At 39.1% G+C, this 18,563-nt stretch overlaps 1 protein-coding gene across 1 annotated transcript; it reads left to right on the top strand.

Moving 5' to 3' along the window:
* The first annotated feature begins 416 nt into the window (after positions 1-416).
* shd.L (Src homology 2 domain containing transforming protein D L homeolog) lies at positions 417-15,220 on the top strand. Its single transcript, XM_018254095.2, has 7 exons — positions 417-945; positions 2,544-2,950; positions 4,455-4,569; positions 7,497-7,679; positions 13,621-13,837; positions 14,146-14,259; positions 14,373-15,220. Exons 2-7 carry the CDS (start codon positions 2,648-2,650, stop codon positions 14,554-14,556), a joined length of 1,116 nt encoding a protein of 371 aa, XP_018109584.1. The 5' UTR covers positions 417-945; positions 2,544-2,647; the 3' UTR covers positions 14,557-15,220.
* Positions 15,221-18,563: the final 3,343 nt, after the last annotated feature.

Here is an 18,563-nt window from a genome sequence, read left to right as displayed (position 1 = left end):
CACTACTATAAAAAACGAATTTATGCACATGCATAAATCACACTATGATTCTGGAATTCAGGCAAAATCTGCATAATGTGTAAAAAGATATGGTGATTAGCATCTTTTGCAAATGTTGCACATGAAATGGGCAATGTTTTTCTTTTTAAATATCACATTATATATGTTTAGCCTTGCCACGATTTCCCAGGCCAGTTCACTAATGTTGCTCTCTCTTTCTACCCAGATCCCTTCCCCCTCCCTGCCTGAGACCTGACACTCCTGCCCTCTACATCTGCAGGGTGTGCAGCACCAGCTGCTGTTTCTGTTCATTCAATAAAACCTGACATATCTTTCTCCCAGTGTGTATGTACAAAGCCTCAGGACCCCTGGAGCTCCTCCCACTACTCCCCCCCTTTCTCCTCCAGTCACACTACATAACTTTATATTGGATCCCTTTGTATGGAAGTGACTCCTCTTTTCTCCTTCTCTTGGTAATATACGCATTCAAAATAACCCAGTGGACAAAGACAATTCCTGTTGCTTTTCATTCTACTATTCATCAAACATTATTCACCTCATAATTTTTGGTAATTTTGGTTTAGGAATTAATTCCTACATGAGGTAAAAAAAAATAGCTAGGATTTGTCATCATCACCAGGGTACCTTAGTGGGAGGGCTATAAGGATCAATAGAAAGTGCTTTTTTCCCAAAGGATGGGTGGAGGCAGGATCCTAGGTGATTTTTATCTGCTTTGCTAATAGCAAACCCTGTCCTCTTTGTTCTTTTTAACTCTGTTATCCTGTTACTGAGCATACTTATACCGTTATCTGCACTTCATCTCATGCTCCATGTCCCTGCCATACAAACAGATGTAGGAGTTCAGGTACAGTTTGAATTTGCTCTGTATTAAGGTGGTTTAATTATCTGCAAGCCCAGCACAGTGGATTGGATCAACTTGTTATGGTAAGCCTTATTCCTTAAAGCTGTATTTCCCTGTCTTATCGGAATCTCTCTTTGTACCTCTGTCACTTCTCTCTTTGCCATTGCTCTGGCTCTACCCTTCTTAGTATTTAAGCTCCTTAACTGCCCTTTCTTCTCGCTCCTCTGCTGTTCTCCCCTGAGATTGTAAGGTCTTTTTAAGGCTGCACATGAATAATTTATTACTGTCCAATCCTTCAAAATGTGTGATAATGTGGCACTCATCCTGCAATAAACTGTGATCTAGGAAATAATTTATGTATATATGTATGCATCACAAAACTGTAATTAAGCCACACTCACAATACAAGACTTTAATAATAGTATACATATATCAAAATCATGCCCCATAATATGTCTAAAAATATACACAGCTAATATAAAATCCAGGACAACATTCTTATACACGTTTTTTTTTAATTTCACGTCTTGCAGCATGAAAAACAATATATACATATATATATGTAATATCTAAAGTATCTTTCAAAAGATTTATAGAAATGTGGCACTTTGTCTTAAATAAATAAAAGACAGTACAGGTATGGGACCTGTTATCCAGAATGCTCAGGACCTGGGGCTTTGAAGATAAGGAATCTTTCCATAATTTGGAGCTCCATACCGTAAGTCTACTATAAAAATCAGTTAAACAATAAATAAACCAATAAGGATTCATTAAATCTTAGTTAGGATCAAATACAAGGTACTGTGTTATTATAACAGAGAAAAAGGAAATTATTTTGAAAAATGTAATTATTGTATTAAAATGGAGTAGATGGGAGATGACCATTCCATAATTTGGAGCTTTCTAGATAACGGGTTTCCAGATAACGAATCCTATACTTGTATAAATTTAGGCATTTGTATTCCCAGCACTTCACCACCAAATCAGATTCCAGTGCAGTTTTATAATTTATGTCCCTTATAAATACATATACGGGACCTTTTATCCAGAATGCTTGGAACCTGGGGTTTTATGAATAAGGGTTATTTCCATAGTTTGGATAACCATACCTTAAGTCTGCTAAAAACCATTTAAACGTTAAATAAACTTGATGGGATTGTTTTGCCACCAAATTGGATTAATGATATTTTAGTTGGGATCAAGTACAAGGTACCTTTTTAGGAAATATTATTTTAAAAAACTAAATAATTATCTTAACATGGAGTTTAAGAGAGGTGGCCTTTTTCTAATTCTGAGCTTTCTGGATACTGGGTCTCCAGATAAGAGATCTCATACCTGTATTAATATTAACTTAACAAGAAAAATTACTTTTGAGGATGTGGAGATTCCAAATCTTGATGAAAGCTCTACATAAAAATGCAACTGTTATTTGTCAGGGAAATGAGCCTAGAATGTGTAATTCCATCCTGAGCTCACATTTTACATATTGGTGTTTGAGAGAACTGAGGTGTCTTCAGATCCTTCCTAAATCCAGTTTCCTTCACCATTACTGTGAAACAAAAGATGAAATATGAAAATGCTTTAAATTTTCTTCCAATTGAGGTGTTTCAATATTTATTCATCAAGGTACAAGAATACTCACAGATGTACAGTATGTAAATATGGTTTATACTTTCAACAGAACTTGCTGTCTGCACACCTGTTTTTGAGGATATACACTAAGCAACTCGAGGCCTAGGATTATCACCCCAAAAAAAAACATTTTAATTTTGAGTGTTAAAACCCATGGCAAGATGGCTAAAGGATTACTTAAACTTCAAGAAGGTCCCACCAAAGCCCCCAAAACCAGATTATACAGAGAGCGAAATACTTCGCGCCTACAGAGCACAGAAGGACCTGGATTTTGAAGATCCTTACCAGGAATCTAAGACAGGTTACCAAGAATCTCCAGAAAGGCTTGTGGGACTTTCAGTGAACATGATGTCACCTAGACATAGACTTATCAAACTGGAATCAACAGAGAATGTAAAGAGTACGCAACACAAACAACGTGAAGAATCAGCAAGAGAAGAGAACATAAACTGCAAGGTCACTATTGAGAGGCAAACCATTTAAACTATTTTTTTTTACAATGCTAGCTATTGTACATGGGCTGGGATCAGGGTCTGTAATATAATGCGAATGAAACATGTATATCTGTCAGTATTTTAAGCTTTACTGTATATGCTGTGAAAATTCACATGTAGAAGCTAATATAATAATGCTATGCAAAGCCCAAAATTTAGACGCACATCACAGTTTTCTTACATGTAATATGCCATTGTTATTTGTCAAGTAAATGGGCCTAGAATGCCCAGTTCCTTCTAGCACTCACATTTTATATATTGGTGTTTGAGGGAACTGAGGTGTCATCAGAATCTTCCTAAATCTAGTTACTTTACCACTGTTTGACTCCCTCACCATTACTGTGAAACAAAAGACGAAATAAGAAAATGCTTTCAATTTTCTTCTGAGGTTATTTAGATGCCCATTTATCAAAGGTCGACTTTAAATTCATTTGAATTTTTCTTACTCTAATGAATTTGAATATACTCTAAATTCATTTTGCAGGTTATTTAAGAAAAAATGTGAATGTCTACAACTCGAATGAATATTACAGACTCGAAAACTCAAATTGAATTAGATTCTCTGCAAAAAACTTGAATGTCAGGAAGGCTGTTAACATCTTCAAATGGGTCACTGGTCCTCTCCCGTTGACTTATACATGAACTCTACAGGTTTTAGGTGGCAAATAGTTGAATTCGAATTATTCCCAGGGTAAAGGTTTGATAAATCTCGAATTATCCCCAATTCGATTTTGTGAGTTTTGACCAAAATAATTATTTTAAAATTTGAATTTACTATTTGACCCTTGATAAATCTGCCCCTTAATGTTCAAGGGAGCATGTATCTGTCAGTGTTTGAAGCTTTCTATCCTGAGAAAATTCACATGTAAAAGCTAATATACTGATGCTGTGCTAAGCTCACAATTCTAAAGCACATCACAGTTTTCTTACACACAGTGCATTTTTTTTTTAATAGAATTTCAATTTAATTGTGGGTGCACCCCTATCGACACAAATTAGTATCTATTTTTTCTAAATGCAGTTGGGGAACAGGTTTTTTTCTCTCCCAGCACCTGTATTGGAATTATGTGACTTCAATGATGGTACTGCTCTTCCGGTCCTGTTCTGCCTGCACCCGAAAGCATTGTTTCTACTAAGGTGCAGGCAGACGCAGTGGATTTCAAAACCGAAACGAGTCATTTTGTATTTTGCACTACAATCCGCCCAAAGTTCAAAAGGCAAGGGGAGCAGCAGGGCAGCTGATTCTCAGCCTGTGGGGAATCCGCATTAGTATACATTGTCTGGCCCTAACATTAGGGCAGGCAGTAAGTACTGGGCTCTACAGATGCTTCCTAACTTGTTCATCTAAATAATAGCAGAGCATAAATAAAAGTGAGATAGATATGAATACATACAAATCACTGGATTGCATGCTCCATGTTATTTAATGTTTATCTCATATTTTACTGTGCCCACTCCTCCCATAGGTCAACCCTAGCAATACACGTTTGCCCACCACAGAGGGAAAAAATGATGAATTGGTTGGAGGTGATGAACCAGAAGATATAAGGTACATGGACCCATATGAGTCCCAAAGTACAGGTTAGTGAAAATAGTATATTGTGTGCATTTTTAGGTTATTGTTTCAATTCAAGATTTAATATGTACTTGGTCAATTACACTTAAAAATGCAAGTCTTAACCTATGATCTAATGAATAATGAATAGTAAATTTTCTGTGGAAAATAGGAGGATAATGTTTAGTGCATTTGTTTAATTCATTAATGTTCTGCTACTACACTATATTACCAAAAGTACCAAGACCCTTCCAACTGACGCTCTTTACAGAGACAAACTGGAGCAGTGGCGTAATTGTAGAGGGAGCAGATGCCACAGTCACTGGGGGGCCCGGACTGAGGGGTCAGCTTTCAGGGTTAAAATACCCCTCCCCGCCACTCTTCTTTACATTTTTAAACTTGCGTGGCGAGGTTGGGTAGTTGCAAGTATTAGCAGCCATGCCTTCTGAAGATTTTTTTGGTGGGGGGGGCTGGTGCCCTCTGGTTATGCTACTGAACTGGAGCTCCACTCTGGAGCTCAGAAGTGAGTGTCTATAAAGGTATTCCTTTATCCAAGTCATGATATACAATATCTAGTAGTGATAAATCGTAAAGTAAACCTAAAGAAACAGTTCAGTGTAAAAATACCATCAGAAATCACAGGGCCCCATATAGCAAAATTTCTTGGGCCCCCTGGGCTGCGCCCACACCACCACAAGCCCCAACGACAGGTCCGCCCTCCCACCCCACAGTAGAAAAAAACCACAATGGTGGCTAGGTTCTTTACATGTTAATAAAAAAATAATTTTTGGTCATGGGCCCCCCACGTTAATAAAAAAAACTTTGGTGGTAAGGGTCCCCATAAAAGTAATATTGGTGGTTAGGGCCCCCCATAAAAAAATTGGTGGCCAGGGCCTTCCCACAATATGAAAACATTGGTGGCCAGCCCCTCCATACAATTAGAGGGACCACAAAGAGTTACCTTTAGGGGGCCCTACCATGTTGCACTTAGTTGATGAGCAGAGCCCACCTGCTGTCAGTGAGCTGGCAACTTCAGGAGGAGGGGAGCACAGGTAGCTGCATCTTATTCCAGTTACAGCATTTTCTTCCCTTGTTGGTCACAGAATTTTAAGTCCCGGTAAAGCTGGTGATTGGATGAACTGGAGGGGAAGTTCAAACCTCATTTATCCAATCCCTGAGCAGCTCAACTCTGTGATCAATAAGGGAAAGGAATGGACAGAAGATACCTCCCCCTGTGCTGTCTCCCTCCCTTCCAAATTCGGCAGCTCTCAGAAAGCAGGGGGCCAGGCCTATCAAGTAAGTTCAGCGCAGCCAGGCCCCCCTTACCCTCCGGGCCCGGTAAAACACTCCCCCCCGATGGCGGCCCTGGGCAATTGATCCTTAGCATGCAAGTCAGATTCAGAAGCAAACAGTTATGACCCATGTGCCCCCCCCCCTCAAGTCACACATCTGGTCACTTCAGCATTTATACATTTTTGACTAACTATGTATGTATGTATATTTTTATTTGTATAACGCTCCTTGAGGGCACTGTACAGCAAAACAATAAATTAGTAGTGACAAACAAGAGGTCATTGAAGTAAAAAGGAAAAAGCAATAGGTGCATTTTTAGAAATACAATTCACATACATATAAAATATAATTACAATACAGATTAAGTGCTCAGTGTCAAGGAAACAATAGGCTAGAGGACCCTACCCTGTAGGGCTTACAGTCTAAATGGGAGGGTAATTTACAGACACAATTCAGGGGGTATTAAGGTGCTGTAGGTTACAGTTTGTTACACTGTAATATAAGTGCCAGTTACCATTTCAGGTGTAATCCAGGTGCTCCCAGAGGTAATCTTTGAGTTTTGTTTTAAAAACACTGAAGGAGGGTTCTCTCTGCAGAGATTCTAAATTGAAATTTTTTTTATTTTGTACAGTCATTTCTATTTACCCAGATTTTATTTTTACTCTGAACAATTCCTTCAAAAACAATTCACCACTCTTTGGAGTGGCTTCTTTAGTTCAACTATGTGGTGAGGAATTCTCCCAAAGGTGTGGTTCAAGTCGTGCCAGCGCAGTATATGTAAAGGGTCTCTACTTTAGTATGTTATAGTACCATAACATTCTATTTCAAGCAATTATGCAACTGGTCATTATATTTTAGTGTGTAAGTATTTGCCTTCCTATTTTGCCTCTTTCAAACTTTCAAATGGGGGTCATTGACCCCAGCAGCCAAAACAGTATTGCCCTGCGAGACTATAATTTTATTGTTTTTATTTTTTTTTACTTAACTTCCTATTCAGTTCTTACCCTATTCAAATTTATTCCAGTCTCCCATGCTAACCACTGTCTAGTTGCTATGGCAAATAAGAACCTAGCAACCAGATAGCTTCTGAAATACCAAACTGGAGAGCTGCTGAACAAAAAGCTAAACACGAGAAAAAAAAAAAAAATCAAGACCAATTTTATATGGTCTTAGAGTATCAATGTCTACATCATACATAAAGTTAATTTAAAGATAAACTAGGAAACATATATGATACACATACATTATGCATGCAAGGAAATAGTTAAGCTCCTGTCATAAACATGCACTGTGTGTTTTGGAAGGTACTGTAGAATACATAGTAAATTGACAACTTGTTAATTTGTCCAAGAACAAGGCCCTTTCCAGACATTAATAGTCATATAGGAAATGAAATTCCCTGAATGTTAATTTTTTAACATTCACACACTCTTTGGTATTTATACAATTTTGTGTAAACCCCATATACTAATGAGGGGCCGTTACTAAATCTAGTTTGCAAAACCATCTACTTAAAAGACAACAAGTTTTATTTTGTGTTGATTACTTCACATAAATTAAGTATTGGATTTAATTATTATTTATAGTTATCTGTTTAATGTACATGAATAGCCAGTACTGTTTATTCCTTGGATTTAAGACTAGTTTTGTTTTCCTGCAGATCTGCACTGTATAGGTGAAAGGGCAGCTGGTACAGAACTAAAACTATACGACTTCCCATATCAGGAGCAGTGTCACAAAACTTTCCAAGACAGCCACCAGCATCTTGAGGATGAAAGACCAGCAGATGAGTATGATCAGCCCTGGGAGTGGAAGAAAGATGACATAAACCGAGCATTTGCAGGTATAGTACATTTGGTTTATTTAGTGACTAAATTTGTAGCCTCACTGAGCTTACAAGAAGGGGTCAGTGACCTCCCATTTAAAAGCTAGAAAGAGTCAAGAAGAAGAAGAAGACAAATAATTCAATACCTATAAAAATTAAAAAAAATGTAGTCCAATTGAAATTTGTTTATAAATAGTTGCAAAAGGAAATTCAAAAAAGACTAGAACATGTTATGATAAACAAAGGTCCGTGACCTGATTGTATGCATCCCTGGGTACTAAATAAGCATAGCTCTGGGATTGGCGAACCTCTTTAAGGTCTGGCATGGTGCCCAGATACAGGCGAATTGCTAATGTGGTGCCGCTATTCAAAAAGGTGTCCCATTTTCAGTTTCAAAACTAAAGGCTGGTGACATCAGTGGTAGGAAAGCTTTTGAAAGGGGTAATAAGGCATAAGATCCTTGATTTCATTGCAAATAATAATACTATGAGTTTGTGCCAGCATGGTTTTATAAGTAACAGATCTTACCAGACTAATTTAATTGCCTTTAATGAGAAGACGAGCAGGAGCCTTGACTCTGGGATGACAGTAGGTTTGATCTACTTAGACTTTGCTGAAGCTTTTGATACAGTACAATACAGAAGGTTACTGGTTAAATTGAGGAATATTGGCCTGAAACATTGTATTTGTATCTGGATAGAGAATTGGCTAAACTATAGATTACAGAGAGTGGTGGTAAATGGAACATTTTCTAATTGGACCAGTGTTGTTAGTGGAGTACTACAGGGTTCTGCCCTTGGTCCTTTGCTTTTTAACTTGTTTATTAATGACCTGGATATGGGTATTGAAAGTACTGTTTCTATTTTTGCCAATGGTACCAAATTGTGGAGAACTATAAGTTCCATGGAGGATGCTGGCACCTGCCAGTGACTACAATGGAAAACTGGGCAGCAAACTGGAAAATTAGGTACAATATTAGTAAATGCAAGTTATACTCTAAATGGCAGTGTGTTAGGGGTTTCCTTAACTGAGAAGGATCTGGGGATTTTTGTAGAATACAAGTTGTCTTATTCTGGGCAGTGTCATTCTGTGGCTACTAAAGCAAATAAAGCTCTGTCTTGCATAAAAAGGGCATTAACTCAAGGGATGAAAACATAATTTTGCCTCTTTATATGTCCCTGGTAAGGCCTCATCTGGAGTATGCAGTGTCGTTGTGGGCTCCATTCCTTAAAGGAGAACTAAACCCTAAAAATAAATATAGCCAAAAATGCCATATTTTATATACTGCACTTATTGCACCAGCCTAAAGTGCTCAATAGCAGCATTGATCCAGGACTTCAAACTTGTCACTGGGGGGTCACCATCTTAGAAAATGTCTGCGACACTCAGGGGCAGATTCACTAAGGGTCGAATTTCGAAGTTAAAAATACTTCGAAATTCGACCCTCGAATTGAAATCCTTCGACTTCGAATATCGAAGTCGAAGGATTTAGCGCTAAACGTTCGATCGATCGATCGAAGGATTTTTCGTTCGATCGACCGATTAAATCCTTCGAATCGAACGATTCGAAGGATTTTAATCCAACGATCGAAGGAAAATCCTTCGATCAAAAAAAGGTTAGCAAACCTATGGGGACCTTCCCCATAGGCTAACATTGACTTCGGTAGGTTTTACCTGCCGAAGTAGGGGGTCGAAGTTTTTTTTAAAGGGAAAGTACTTCGACTATCAAATGGTCGAATAGTCGAACGATTTTTCGTTCGATTCGTTCGATTTCGTTCGTATTCGAACGAATTTAACCAATTCGATGGTCGAAGTACCAAAAAAATACTTCGAAATTCGAATTTTTTTCATTCGAATCCTTCACTCGAGTTTAGTGAATCGGCCCCTCAGTGTTCTTTGAGCAGCTGTTGAGAAACTAAGGTAAGGGGTTGTCGCAAATTATCAAGCAGAAAATTAGGTTGGATGTAATATAAGCTGATGCTACAAGGCTGATTATTAAATTCTCATGCTAGTTGCACTGGATTCTGTGCTGCCACTTAGTAATTATCTGTATGAATTACAGATATATTTTGTGACATTTATATTCTATAAGTACTATATATTTTGTGTGGGTCCCTAAGCTCAGTAACTGACAGCAGCATAGAGCATGTGCAGTGAATCAGCAGAAAAGAATATGGGGAGCTACTGGGGCAAATGCAGAGACACAGATCTTCCTTGCTAAAAGGCTGTGGTTGCCTTGGGCTGCTACAGAATCCCAAAACATAATATACAACATTTCTAGCCTACTTCGTTAGTTAAGGTGTGCGTTCCGTTATATATAAATATACAGTATGTGAGATGTGCAACTAAACCTGGGGACCTTTTTTCCATAAAGAGGATCATCGCACCAGAGGCTAGAAGAACAGAAGTTTTATTTGAACCAATGTAGGTGGTTTGTCACACTGAGGAGAGTGAGGTTGTGGAATGCACTGCTTGATGAGGTTGTGATGGCTGATTCTGGTAATGCTTTTAAGAGGGACTTGGATGCTTTTTGGACAAGCATAACATTATATACTATTGTGATACTAAAATCTACCATTAGTATAGATATTGGGGTATATATACATATATATATATATATATACATATATATATGGTTTATTTGAGTGTATGGAGGGGTCAGTGTGAGTGTGTGTATGCGTAGATGCTGGGTTTCATTTGGAGTGGTTGAACTTGATGGACTTTGGTCTTTTTTCAACCCAACTATGAAAATATAACATACTAAAAGTTAACTTAAAGGAGGATTCAACCCTATAGAAAAAAAACCCATACCCCCACCCCAATCCTCCCCCCAGCCTAACTGCCCCAGGGGAAATGCCCCATACTTTATACTTACCCCTTGTTGCAGATTCTGGCATCGGACTTCATGGCATCCATCTTCCGGGTCTTCGTGTATTCTTCTGGCGCCTCTGAAATTTCCATCCAATTCGGCATCCAACTGCATGTGCCAACATACCGATCTACCAGTCAGCTTACCGAGGACCCGGAAGATGGATGCCATGAAGTCCGATGCCAGAATCTGCGACAAGGGGTTTGTATAAAGTATGGGGCATTTCCCCGGAGGAGGGAGGGGGGTCTACATGGGGTGGGGGTTATGGGTTTTTTTTCTACAGGGTTGAATTCTCCTTTATGGGTGAACCACCCCTTTAAGAGATTGGTTGATGCTCAGATAACTATCCCCACACAAAGCATACTACTACTAATGTACTACCCACAGTAATTTAAATGCATTCCATGCTATGAGCCAGACCTTAAATTAGTAAAGTTGGTATACTAGTAATATTTCCATATTGAAAAATGCTTTTTGCGAGGGTATGTTAATCAAGTCAAATCATTGATCGATGGTACAATTATTAGCACTGTTACCTTGCAACACTGGGAACAATCTGCAGAGGGTTTGTATGATCTTCCTTTGCCTTTGTGGGTTTCCTCTAGGTAGTCCAGTTTCCTACCCCACTCCAAAACATACAGGCAGGTTATTTTGCTGGTGATAAAATTGACTTTAAAGTGCATACCTGTGATAGGGACCTTGGATTGTAAGATCATCTTGGGCAAGGATAACTGAAGTAGTTAAACTATTGTGCCAAACCAAATAGGGGTCAGCAAAAAAACTGCTTTTCTTTACCAGCTATATTATTTGCCTTATAGACCTTCCTACAGCCAGAGTGAATTTAAATTCAGTACAAAGTACATTACTAGTAATATCTGTAGCAATGTTGCCACAATCATCTTTAAGGACAGCAAAATTTCAAGATTTTTAAAATGGCAATGATAAAAAATAAAACCCAAAAACAATCTGTCAAGATTTTTGATCATGGTTTTTTGCCATTTTTTTCAGTCATGTTTCTTCAATACAATGAAACTCAATTGCATTTAATACAGTCAAGGATTTCCTAAATATGAAAATTGAGACAAAACTTGATTGCAGAAATTGCAAGAATGCCCAATTTTTTTAAACACTAATTTGAATTTAACTGCCTTCTAATATTCTATACCACTTCTCTTTCAGTATTCTGGAGGTCTGCAGTACTTTCAGTGTTATAGGAAAATGGCCTTAGTTATCAATTGATTTGCTGGTCACAGGCTTGGCTGACATATTTATACTAATCAATTTTGACAAATCAGGAAGCAATGCACTTGTACTGAAAACATCAGGGTGCCTCAAACTGCAGATCACATTTGTTTCTGCATTAGACGTTAAAAGCGTGCACAGACAAGTCCCTTGCTACTAACAGTAAAAGAAATTGATTGCAACATACTTCCACCCTTGTAATACAGTTAACTACTATAAATCAAGTCCAGATTTTAGCTAGGATACATATGTTTCCATCTAAGATGTTTGCAATAATATTACATTATTACATAAAGCAACTTAATTCTCTAATACATCATACATCAGATGTAAGTGATACACCAGAGATGCTCTGTTTTTGCATTTTTATTTCCCCTCCTGTATTTATTTTATTTTGCTTTTTTAAGGCTGGAACCAGCTTGAATATGTTTTAATTATTTAGCAGTTGCTTTACCACAACTCATTTCATATTTATGTTTGAATAATGTGGTCTTCAGACTTATTAGGCTCAAGAAACCCTTTGGTCCCTCCTAAGCCCAAGTTAAAAAAAAATATAAAAACATTCCTGTTACAGAAATTCAGTAAGGACATCAAATGTTCACCCATGTCTCTAAGTGGCTTTGAGGGTTCTCTCCGGCCCTAAACTTTGGGACACAGTACACAGTAAATACAGACATTGAATAAAAAAACATATCCAAAAGTGGGGACTGTAAGACAGAACTTGCAGGCAGGGCTGGGCCAGGCCGGCCGGGTGCCCTAGGCAACCCGGCCGGCAAGCCCTGCCCCCTGGCATGCATGTGTGCGAGCAACGGAGAGTGAAGGGACTGAGGGATGAGAGATGGACGGGTGAGTGACGGAGGAAGAGAGGGGACAGCAACGGAGGGGAGGGAGAGCAACAAGAGAGGGGAGGGTGTCAAGAGGGAAAACTGAGAGGTGCAGACTCGGGGTAGGCAGAAGTAGCTGCCCCGTGCCCCCTTATTATTGCGCCCTAGGCAGCTTCCTTTTCTGCCTACCCATAGTTCCGGCCCTGCTTACAGGTGAATGCCATGAAACAAGAATTTACTGTCTTGATTACAAACCCCGCTAGTTTCTTTCACAGCAAAGTACCACTAGTATGCATAAAGTCACAGAATACATCTAAACACCTTTACCAATATATAGGAATTGTGTTGAAAATGTATTCTGCCTACTCTTTTAATTTAAAAAAAATCTATATTTTCCTAACTGGAATGTGTGTTTTTTCACTAAACCTGCTCCCCCACTCCACTCAGAGTAATTTGTTCAGAGCTCCTTACCAAAAACAAACAAATCCCTCCCACCCTTAGGCTTCTGACACATGGACAGATTCGGGGAGATTTAATCGCCTCATGAGGCAACTTCAGAAAACGAAGCGCCGCGTGTGCTTTAGTGCAAGCTACTTTTCATTATAGTGGATGGGAAAACCAGGGGTGCTTCGCCAATGAGGCAAGTTGAGGCTGTCGCCTCAGGCGGTAGTGCCCCACTAGGTACCAGGGGCAGCAAAAATGCTGCTTCTGGTAGTTTAAGAGCGAATTTCCGGGGGAGGGGGGGCAGCAGCAACTGCTGCTGCCTCAGGCGGTGGAGGGGCCAGGATCGCCCCTGGGGAAAACACGCAAAGGCAGTTTGTGGAGATTGTCGCCTTGAAGAAGAGGCGATTATTCATCAGGCGACTAAATCTCCCCTTAGGCTAATGGCACCCACCTTTAAATATGTGCTACTGCCTAAGACACATCTCCCCAAAATACGTTCCCACTGGGAACAGAAATTGCTCTTTAATTGCCAACAAATCTCACTGTACAGTTTTGTATGACACCTGTCTTTTATTTGTAGTTCAGTTTGAGGGCTCCGACTGGCAGCAAAGTTCTCTCAACAGGAGAGAGAGGCTTTTACAACCGAGTGCAAAGAGTTTTAGACGACTTCAGAAAAACAGTCCATCCACTAGTCCTGAGATTTCAGCTTCCCCAAAACAGTGTGGTGTTTTAACAGAGGAATGTATGGCCTACTCTGCAAGAAATGTAACCCTAAATCCTCCACTGCAAACACAGGTGTAAGTATCAGTGTGGTGGGCAATGGAAAGGTATTTACTTTTTACCAAATGCAATTTACAATCAGATAAAGAGAATAACAGTTATAGTATGAGCATTTTTCAGATCAGATAGATTAACAAAACAACAATGTGAGCACAGTATGCAGAGTTATAGTGCGTCTGTGCACCTTATTTTTTGTGATGAAAGTGTACTGTTAATCTACTTATCTAAATAAATCTGCTCAGCCTATTATTATTGTTCTAAATACTATGGAAACCAGCTTTACTTGAATACATTTTAAAATGATGTACATCTTCCATCATTCTAGATGGTACCATGGGACACTGAACAGACTAGAGGCCGAGAAATATCTACAGAACTGTAGGCCTGGCAGTTTTGTAATTCGAACAGAGCACGATATTGAGTATTTTATGTCAATCCGGTAAGTGCACAAAATGTACGTTATACAATAAAGCTAAGCATTGAATAGTATTTGTCTTACTATAAATAATTATACAATTAGTTTCATGATACAAATTGATATTTCTTTGCCAGTGGGAGTGACAGCACACTACACCTTAAAGTGATATGCACAGAAAATGGGCGCTTCATGCTTGGCGAGAGTGGTCCATCATTTACATGCATCCTTGAGCTTGTTGAGCATTATATGAAGCACCCATTGCTTCTCCAGAATGAGGAACAGCTGTTTCTGCAATGTCAGGTGTTCACAGTAAAATGATGAACAAATATAAAGGACAAAATATATATAGAAGACGATGGAAGACCCAGAAGACAAGCAGACCACATAAGAAGATGCAACTCTATTGACACTGCCTTTGACAATTGACTCAGTCCTAATGATGCTATTTATATATTGCATATATACATAAAGGCATTAAATATACAGTAACTACATCAGCATTACACAAATGTATGCTTCCCAACATTGTGAAACTTAAAATAAGAGGAGAGACAAAATAATAAACTCTGGGCCACAGCCACTAATGCATATATACTCTGCCCAAAACACTGGTCTCTATATGGTAAGTTCAGTCTCCTATAGATTATTCTATTTTGGACCGTCCTGCTTACATAGGTAGAAAGGGAGGTATGCATTTTTGCCAGAATACTGAGGGACAGAAGAATGTAAGAGATAAGTATCCCTTCTGTTCTTTCTGTTTGTGCCTTTCTGCTTTATTTTATAAAAGTTAGCTTAATCCACATATTGTAAGTAAAGAATTGCTTCAATTTGAACTGGTTGCTGTTTGAAAAAACAGCAGTAGGATATGTTGGCACAAAACCTGTACTCAGGAAAGTAGATTCTGCACAGATGCATGCAGAGGTATACACCACTGTTTTTAAAATTACTGTTCTAATATGCAATAAAGTCTTTATTTAATAAACTAGTAATCACTTTGATTTTGCAAATCAGTCTCTGTGTCCATTATACTTCATTTGTTATCATGCAAAAAAACTCCACAGAGAATACATTTAAAACATTTAACCAATAACATCTTCAAGCCCTTTGAGATTTTTCTCACTATTGTTTATTTCATGAGCTAGCACATGGACAGCTACAATACTCCAGCTAGTGTGATCTGCTATTCCCGGGAATTCTATATGTTTAAAATATATATGCAGTCAATGATTACTGATTCACACACTGAGCAGCAAAGAAGAGAAAAAAGTGAGAAGAAAAGAAAGTTTATGCAAATTACTACACTAGCACAGAATATACAAGGAGAGAACATGGAATGAATAATTATAATATGTGGAATGATTTAAGGAGCAATAAGTATTTCAGAAGCAATCTCAGCACTGTGTGGCACATGAGAAAATCAGTCTCACCTCCAAATGTTTGTGAAGATTCTCATTCATCCAGGTCATGGTATATCTATAGAAATAAGTCAAATCTACTGGACTTGCTGTGCTTTTTTCCTTGATTTGACTTATTTCTATAGATATCACCTCCAAATGCTTTCCCATAAAGTGAATCGCCAGTGGTAAAACGTATGTGTTGCTTCATTTTTCCAAAGTCGCTGCATATGTTTTACCACCAGCGATTCACTATCGAGGAGATTATTCGCCCACAGAAAAGGTTTGCCAAGCATTAATTGATGTTGTGTGCTGGGCCCCATTCTTATGTAAATCTTCAGTCCAGGACATATGTGCAACCAGTGTGGCTTAACAGATGCAAATCCCCCCATACAAATCCTGTTTTTTCCTCAAACAATAAATTATTTACCTAGGCCATAGCATCTAAAGGTCAGCACCCCACCAATACCTTCACTCTCCACATCACCCCTGATGTATCAGTTGAGCTGCATATTCCTAGGAGGGAGGCTGTGAGAGAGATACTAGTATAAAGGAGAGTGGAATATCACAGTCCTTCTGGTGGTGTAGTTTAACATAAAGTAATTACAATTCTGTGCCCAGAAGGCCAAAATTAAATAATTTTTTAGCACTCATTTACTAACTCTGTCTTGACCCCTCTCCCCCTTTCCTAGCCATTGATGGGCATCCCCTTACCACCACCCCCTTCCCCTTGCACAGTGGCCCTCTGATGACTGGCTGTCCCTGTTCTGGTTGGACTTTACTGTAGACCTGTCATCAGTAATCACAGGGCCCCATATTATTTAGAAGGGCCCTTTATTAGTCCTTTGGTCACCTGGATCCCCTGGGTGCTGGGCGCTGTCAACAAGTAAAATGGGGCCCCAATGTATAAAACAACTCTAAATCCTCCTCTTGACATCTGCACCAATTCACATTTACAAAAAATAATTATATGTAGTCACTTGTGGACAGTTGTTATTCCTTAATCCATATATTTCCCCTCAAACCCAAGAACAAGAATATGTGCAGATTGCGACCCACAAACGACTGCTTTCTAAACTAAGGTCTGTTGGATTTAATGAAGTCGTTTGCACATGGATAGGAAACTGGCTACATGATCAGGTACAGAGGGTGGTTGTTAATGGTACATTCTCTACTTGGAGTCCGGTTCTTAGTGGGGTCCCCCCCAGATGACACAAAACTCTCCAGCCCAATTAATTCCATCCAGGATGTGGCATCCTTGCAACAGGATCTTGACAAGCTGGCAATCTGGCCAGCTAAGTGGCAAATGAGATTCAATGTTGATAAATGTAAAGTCGTGCACCTGGAATGTAAAAATATCCAAGCCACTTATACCCTTTATGGGACTGCACTATTTCCATTATGGAAAAGGACCTTGGAGTCCTTGTAGATGATAAACTTGGCTGTAGCAAGCAATGCCAGTCAGCAGCATCAAGGGCAAATAATGTCTTGAGCTGTATTAAAAGGGGAATTGACTCACGGGAGGAGGGGGTTAATCTTCCACTGTATAGAGCACTGGTAGGGCTCCATCTAGAATATGCTGTACAGTTTTGGTCACCAGCGCTCAAACAGGACATCGAATTAGAGAGGGTACAGAGAAGGGCAACTAAGTTGGTAAAAGGTATGGAAAATCTTGCCTATGAGGAAAGACTGGCCAAATTGGGGTTGTTCACGATGGAGAAGAGGCGCTTAAGGGGTGATTTGACAACTATGTTTAAATATATAAGGGTATCATATAGTAATCTCTCTAATGCTTTATTTACCAGTAGGTCTTTCCGGCTGACACAAGGTCACCAATTCCGATTAGAAGAAAGGAGGTTCCATCTAAATATTCGGAGGGGTTTTTTTTACAGTGAGAGCTGTGAAGATTTGGTTGGCATTCTCTCCCTGAATCAGTCGTACAGGCTGATACATTAGATAGCTTTAAGAAGGGGTTGGATGGATTTTAGCAAAGGAGTGAATACAGGGTTATGGAAGAAAGCTCATAGTACAAGTTGATCCAGGGACTAGTCCGATTGTCATTTTGGAGTCAGGAAGGAATTTTTTCCCCCTCTGAGGCAAATTGGAGTGGCTTCAGATGGGTTTTTTTTTTAACTTTATCAGGATCAACTAGCAGTTAGGCAGGTTAAAAGGTTGAACTTGATGGACGTGTGTCTTTTTTCACCCTAACTTACTATGTTACTATGTAAGGGGGCCTGGCCACCAGTGAATTTTTTTTACTTTTAATTAACAATGGGTTTTTACCACACTTGTTTGTGTGGCTTTATGGTGTGGATTCTCTAAGATAGTATCTAGGGGGCCCAAAAAATGTTGTTGTATGAGGCCCCTTATTTTTTATGGCAGCCCTGTGTGTGACTTCACTTCCGCTTAAGTCACTGGTGAGCAATATTTCAAAGTTGACAGCTCTGGAATGAGCTTCTGTCCTGATCTCAGCAAGGCCTCAGATTCTAAAGCTGCTTTCACTTATCTACACTGGGCAAATCTGCACTTGAGCAGTTATTTATGCAAACCAATCATATTTGCTTTCACTGTTTTGCATGTGGAGATATAAAATACAAACATAAAGCTCGCCGTGACATTCTGCAGAAAATACATGTATACACTTTTCTTGGCTCAGTGTCCCCCAAACTCCAATGAACGTGGATACTCATTCTTAATGTTCCCTTTTATATTTTAACTAATAGAAACGTATAGTCAATAAAACTGGTTAATATATATGTGTGGGGGTAGCAAACCCTTATCTTCTCATGCTGGAATTCAACATCCCTTTATCCCTTTAGTTATAATATGCGCATGACCATTAATGCCGTCTGCCATCGTAGTGTTCCTTTTTCCGCTTCCGGCACAGAGCGCCACAGACACAGATTCTCAGAACTACACATCCCGTCATGC

This window comes from Xenopus laevis, chromosome 1L (genome assembly GCF_017654675.1).
Source record: "Xenopus laevis strain J_2021 chromosome 1L, Xenopus_laevis_v10.1, whole genome shotgun sequence".
Lineage (NCBI taxonomy): Eukaryota > Metazoa > Chordata > Amphibia > Anura > Pipidae > Xenopus > Xenopus laevis.
The sequence above is the reverse complement of the archived record's forward strand: the minus strand, read 5'-3'. Positions and strand labels throughout refer to the sequence as shown.